The sequence below is a fragment of the Nyctibius grandis genome, chromosome 28 (genome assembly GCF_013368605.1).
Source record: "Nyctibius grandis isolate bNycGra1 chromosome 28, bNycGra1.pri, whole genome shotgun sequence".
Taxonomy (NCBI): domain Eukaryota; kingdom Metazoa; phylum Chordata; class Aves; order Nyctibiiformes; family Nyctibiidae; genus Nyctibius; species Nyctibius grandis.
In genome coordinates, this window is record NC_090685.1 from 6,183,998 (window position 1) to 6,189,869 (window position 5,872).

Below are 5,872 nucleotides of genomic sequence, written 5' to 3' on the forward strand. Positions count from 1 at the left end.
CTGGATTCACCTTTTATTAAACTGCCTAGAACAAAAAGAGGAGAGAGCAAAGCCTGCCATGAGGCCTTCCCAACGCTGGTGCTCTGCATGCCTTCCCCACCAGGAAAAGGGGATTTTTCTCCAGGAAAACCCCCTCAGAGGGTGTTTTATATAGAACCAAGAGTGAAAATGTCCCTTTATTGGGGAAAAAAAGTGAAACAGAGCTCCTACCGCTGTCAGAGCCCAGTCCTGCTTTCTTGCAGATGAGGCAGGATGGACACGGGTCACGTCGGGGGGCCCCATCTGGAAACAGCCCCCCAGGTAGGGCTGTGCGGGTACCACATCCCACCTGGGGACGCACACTGGGATGGGATCACCCCGCCTCCGATAACCCCAGCAGCCATGAGCACAAACTCATGGGGACTAGGAGGAGGAGCTGTGGGCTGCCAGCTGGAGCAAAGGAGGTGAAGGGAAGGGTGATTTTAGCTAATGGTCTCATCAGGGCCAAACCCTTCACAGGTGGCCCTGTATGGCCCAGGGAGGCTCTCCGTGGGGCTGCGCCCTTAGCACAGTCTGGGCTCATCGCAGAGGAGGGCTGTGGCTGGGCTGGGGGTGTTCAGCTTCCCCTGCGAACAGGACACAGCATCCCACCAGCCTGGAGGACCTACCAGTAGCGAGGTAAGGTGTGCTGGCGGGTGAGCGCATGGACCTCCAGCTTCCAAAAGTGCTGAGCCTGCCCCAAGCCAGAGCTCAGGCCTGGAGGGCAGGTCACGGGACACGCAGTGCCATGCCACCGTCCCCATGTGCTGGGCAGTAGGGCTGCAGCCCAGCCCCTCCTGCCCACCTCTCCCTGCCCACCCCCCAGCTGCAAATCTGCCGTGTGGCCTCGACTTACCTGCGCCCGGTGTCGGGACAACTTAAAGATCCCCAACCCTGCAGGGCTCACTAACACGGGCTTTGCTTTTGATACGCTCCCAGCAAGTGCAATCCAGCCCACGTAGCCAGAGGCACGTCCTGGCAGCAGCCACGGCCAAGGCTGGGCAGGGTGGGAGGCAGCAACACCTCCGCTTCGGGAGCAGGGAGGAGGGACAGCACACCTACAGCTTGCTGGGCTTCACATCGCGGGGGGCTCTTGCCAGACCCAAATGCTTGAACCTACTTGGGAGGAAAAAAGTAAAGAAAAACCAACAATGTCATTCAGTGCCTGCCAAAAGGAATGATTGTTTCTCAACAGGGTTGAAAGGCTGGACCCTGCGTGGGGCTGGCTGCCAGCTGAAAGGGGAGAGGAACAGAAGAAATGAGAGCAGAAAGAAGGACCTGACATCTCTGTTCTTAATTTATCATCATAGTAAGACTCGAGCACCAAGTACGGCTCAGAACCCGCTCCTAGATGGATTTCCTCCGCAGGCGGGGGTGTTGCCGGCAGCGAGGGCTGTTGGATGATAAAGTGCTCCCCGGGGAAGAGCCGGTCTGACCCCGCGTGCTCAGGGAGACCTCGTCGATTTTGTAGGAAATGGAGTTGTAATACACAGGGTTGGTGTGGCAGCTCAGGGTCTCGGGGTGGGAGGGCGCCGGGCTGCCGCACAGCTGAGGTCTGTAGCACAGGCACGTGCAGAAGGAGGGGACGGCGGCCGCCGAGTTGGCCGACCGGCGCCGCTGCCTCTCCGCGTCCTCCGGGACCAGCGGGATGAGGTTCATCTGGCTCGTCCTGTCCTCCACGGGGAGAAAAATGGCATTGCTGCTCCGGCTGTCCTCTTTCGGCTTGAGGTGGATGTTGTTGCGGGCTCTCCTCAGCGAGGCTCGCTCTTCAGCGTCCCGCCGCTCGTCCTCCGAGTTCATGGTCAGGAACCGCAGCACCACCAGGTTGAGGAAGGCGCCGATGACGGTCAGGCCCACCAGGATGTACATGAAGCTGAAAGCCACGTACGGGGGCTTCTTTTGCAAAGCCTCGTTCTTCTGCAGAGCCACAAAGTCTCCAAAGCCGATAGTGGTCAAGGTTATGAAGCAGTAGTAATAGGCGTGAAAGAAAGTCCAGCCCTCAAAATAAGAGAAGGCTGCTGCGCCGATGCACAGGGTCCCCATGCAGGACAGAAAGCCAACTAGGACCATGTTCTCCATGGAGACGTTGGTTGTCCTCATGCCCAGACACTTCTTGATCTTCTTGAGCAGTAGCCGCACAACGGTGTTCATGCGCTCCCCCAGGCTCTGGAACATCACCAGCGTCAGGGGGATGCCCAGGATGGCGTAGAACATGCAGAAAACTTTGCCGGCGTCCGTGCCCGGGGCGGCGTGTCCATAGCCTGCGAAGGCAAGAGGAAAGGCAGGCGTCAGGGCCTCACTGGGGTCTCCAGCAAGGCTGCCCTGGGACCAAGTAGGAGAAATGGAGAAGGTGAACGGGGGGGAAATGGAAAATGAATCAGTGACAGATCTGCAGGCAATGCTAATGGGGCCATGGGATGCCTCGTCCTTTGGGATGATGGCACATTGCAGTATCATGTGAGCAGAATCTCGTTTGGCCCTAAAGAGAGAAGGTACCCTCCTGATAACCCCTGAGCTTGTATGAGGAGGCCAAGAGGATCTCTAGAGCTGCACTGGGGTCTCAGGCCTTCTGCAGCTCACGAGCAATTTAGGGGCAATGATGCCATGCCAGCGCTGGGTCTGCGGGGTGACCTGAATCCCCACAGCGGGGGAGGACGGAGCTTCTGCAGGATGCTGAGACCAACAGCGCTGGTCACCCTGCGGGCACCCAGCCAGTCCCGTCCACAACTGCCCTTGCAGGGCCATTGTCTCCTCCCCTCGGCATCCGCTCCTGCCCCTCCTGTCCCCTGAGCCCTCCGGTGTCACATGCATCCTTGACTCTCCACTGTGTGCTCGTTTGCTGCGTGGCCGGTTGGACGGGAGCTACAGGGCCCCTGCGCTATAGGGTCAGTCCCTGCGGGAGCAGCTAAGTATGGGAGAACTTCTGCAGAGCAACTTCGGGTTTATTCCAGTATCACTAAGACTCGGACCTAAAGCACTGCTGGACCATTGGGGAGGAGGGGTTGTGCTGTTTGAAATGCAGGGAAGTATTTGCGCCACCGCAGCCCTGTCAGCCCTTGTCCCGGGGACAAGGAGCTCAAGGAGGACAAGGTTCTCCTTGAACGCCGCCTGAGATTTAATTTCCCCACCTTGCTCCAAGTTTCAGAGCTGTGACTCAAGGACACACGCAGTTACACCGTGAGTAGTAATGAGCTACTCACTGCGCTCTTCCAGACTTCAGTGATCCTGTGCCCACCTCAATCATATGAGCTTAACAGGAACCGCAGCCTCTGACCCAAGGGGGTGAGCAACTAACTCAGTGCAAGGGAGTCACGCGGCACGGGGAGGAACGGCGTCTGGAGGCACCCGAGCCTTTCTCTTGAGTGACGTCCCTTCTGAAGGCGCTGCAGACCAGCACCGGCTCCTCCCCGCGCTGCTGCGGGGCCTGTGCCAAACACCTGTTTATATTTTCACTTTTTCCAGGTAACCACGTGATTTTGCATAAAGATGGGGGGGAAAAAAAAGACCTTTTTCATTTCTCAGTCCCGTTCAAAGCTGTGACTTGGCTTCACCCCTGTCTCTGCTGCCAACGGATTTCCAGGACTCTGAGGGAAGCCGTTAGCACGCAGCGATGGGAAGAGCAGAGGGTGATAACCACGTTGTCCCAGGCTCCCGAGCACACCTCCCGCTCCAGGAAACTCCTGCAATGGGACAGGGCTGGGAGGCCGAGGACAGTGTTATCCTCAACCACGACTGCAAGCAGGCAGGAAGGGACCGGTTGGTTTCTAATGGCTCTGTCTGTTCGTAAACCCACGCAATCAAAAATGATAAATTTAATGCCTGTATGCCACACGTCACAGAACACAGAGCAGCCGTGAGGCTGTGGTGGCAAAAACCCCAGTCAGATCCAAGCTTAATAACTGAGTGCAATTACCAGGTCCTAGGCTATAAGATAATACAAGGACAGCAATGAGGAGGTAAATACAATGATCCAGAAGAGAGGTAAGTGGAAAAACAGTTGTTGTACCCTGAGAGACTGCTGAAAGAGCATCTGACTGATGCTTTCAAAACGACAAAGGGAATTTGAAAGAGTAAACACAGCTACATTAACGTTAAAACTGCGACTTGGGGCACAGCCCAATACAAAGAGATCTGATGTGCCAGCATTTTAGAAATATGGCACTTGGGCTGAAATGATTTATCCCACGGGGCGTGTGATAAACGTAGCAATTGTTTGTCACAGCCAACAGAAAACTCATGTAAATGAAGCTATAACCTGTCACGGGATGATGGAGGTTCTCACTGAAGCCATTCATCCTGCCCCCCTGCTGGGGCCTGACACTAACCGTGCCCTGAACCCGTCGCTGTTTGCCGGCCCGCTGTGTTCCCGGCTGCACAAACCCCACAGCCCCTTTCGTGGGGGCACCCGGAGCCCCCGGGGCAGGGCCTGAGGGGTACCTGCCCCTCCACCACTTCTTGTCCCCTGGTACCACAGCACAGCTGATCCCCCCCAGCCCTTGTCCTGAGGGATGGTGCTTTCAGCTACCAGATGTATTCACCCACTCCAAGCCCCTCGGTAAGGCTGAGCCCCGTCCTACGGGTGAGGAGGTGGCTGCTGGCTGTGGCAGGTTCCTGCCTCCGAAACACGGCTGCTGATTGACATCCCAGCACGAGCATGCTCAGGGTGCATGGATTGATAAAACTGGATTAATTAAACAATGCTAAACTCCTCTGTGGCTAACGTTCCCTAGAATTAAGACAATCCTCATTCAATTTAGTTTCATTCTCTTGCAAAATTGAAGAGGGCAAGCCAAGGCACTGGGGTCTAGTATGGGTGACTGTGTCTACATAGGGACGTAATGTGATTTGTCCCCCTCCAAGCTAATTCACACCCATCTCTGTGCAGGTTCCCGTGCAGGCAGAGCGCGGTTCAGCAGCTGGTGGCTCTTGGCTCCCTGAAGCAGGTCTCCTACAGCCAAACATCCAGAGTTTTGAGCCGCCAAAGGTGCCAACAGTCCTTGCCCAGCTCTTCAGCCTGGCTCGCTGGCTACAACGCTGCACAGAGGACGGACGTGGCTCCCACCTCTGCCCTCCTACACCCCTGCCACCTTCTACAGCTGCTACCCCAAAGGTGCCTGCAGAAGCTCCACGTGCTGCCGCCTCCCTGGGACAACGTGTGTGTCACGTTTCGTGGCCCCAGCCATTGCAGCCCCCCGACATCCCCCAGAACTGAGTGGCCCCCAGCTTGCCCATGAGTTACCTCTCTTCCCCCCAGGGCACTGGGGGTCCCACAGGGTCAGCTCGGGGGGGTGGCCTGAAGAGATGTCCCAGCCTTGCAAGGGTGAGAGCTGCCTCTCCTGTGCAGGCAAACCCCACCCCGGGCTGCGGTGGGGCACCCAGAGGTGGTGGAGGTGTGGGAGGGTGGGGATGGAGGGGTGTGGGGATGGAGGGATGCGGGGATGGAGGGGTGTGGGGGATGCGGGGATGGAGGGGTGCCGGGACCCGGGGCCGGCGGGGCGCAGGACGCGCGCTGGGATGCCAGCACTCACCGATGGTGGTGATGACCGTGATGGCGAAGTAGAAGGAGCCGGCGAACTTCCACTGCCGCCCGGCGCGGTGCGGCTCGGCCTGCAGCACCAGCCGCTCCAGCTCCCGGTAGTCGTCGGCGGAGAAGCGGTACTTCCTCCGCAGCTCCCCGCGCTTCTGCTCCAGCAGCCGCTTGCGCCCGCTCTCCGCCTCCGACTCCAGCGCATCGAACACGGCGGCGCCCACCAGCAGGTAGGAGAAGATGCAGAGGATGAGCGCGGCCGTGCGCAGGTTCTGCCGCTTCATGGCGAGGGGCGGCCGCGGCGCCTCAGCCCGGGCTCCGCATGGC

The 5,872-nt window shown here is 58.3% G+C and overlaps 1 protein-coding gene across 1 annotated transcript; it reads right to left on the reverse strand.

Annotated features, from left to right (window-relative positions):
* Positions 1 to 5,872, reverse strand: KCNK15 (potassium two pore domain channel subfamily K member 15). The gene is made up of 2 exons (XM_068419699.1): positions 5,547 to 5,872; positions 1 to 2,279 (listed from the first exon to the last, which is right to left on the reverse strand). Exons 1-2 carry the CDS (start codon positions 5,827 to 5,829, stop codon positions 1,366 to 1,368), a joined length of 1,197 nt encoding a protein of 398 aa, XP_068275800.1. The 5' UTR covers positions 5,830 to 5,872; the 3' UTR covers positions 1 to 1,365.

Coding starts and splice junctions, on each gene's coding strand:
- KCNK15 (XM_068419699.1), bottom strand. CDS start 5,829: ATGAAGCGGCAGAACCTGCGCACGGCCGCGCTCATCCTCTGCATCTTC. Junction 2,280..5,546: donor CACGGTCATCACCACCATCG/GTGAGTGCTGGC, acceptor TTGCCTTCGCAG/GCTATGGACACGCCGCCCCG.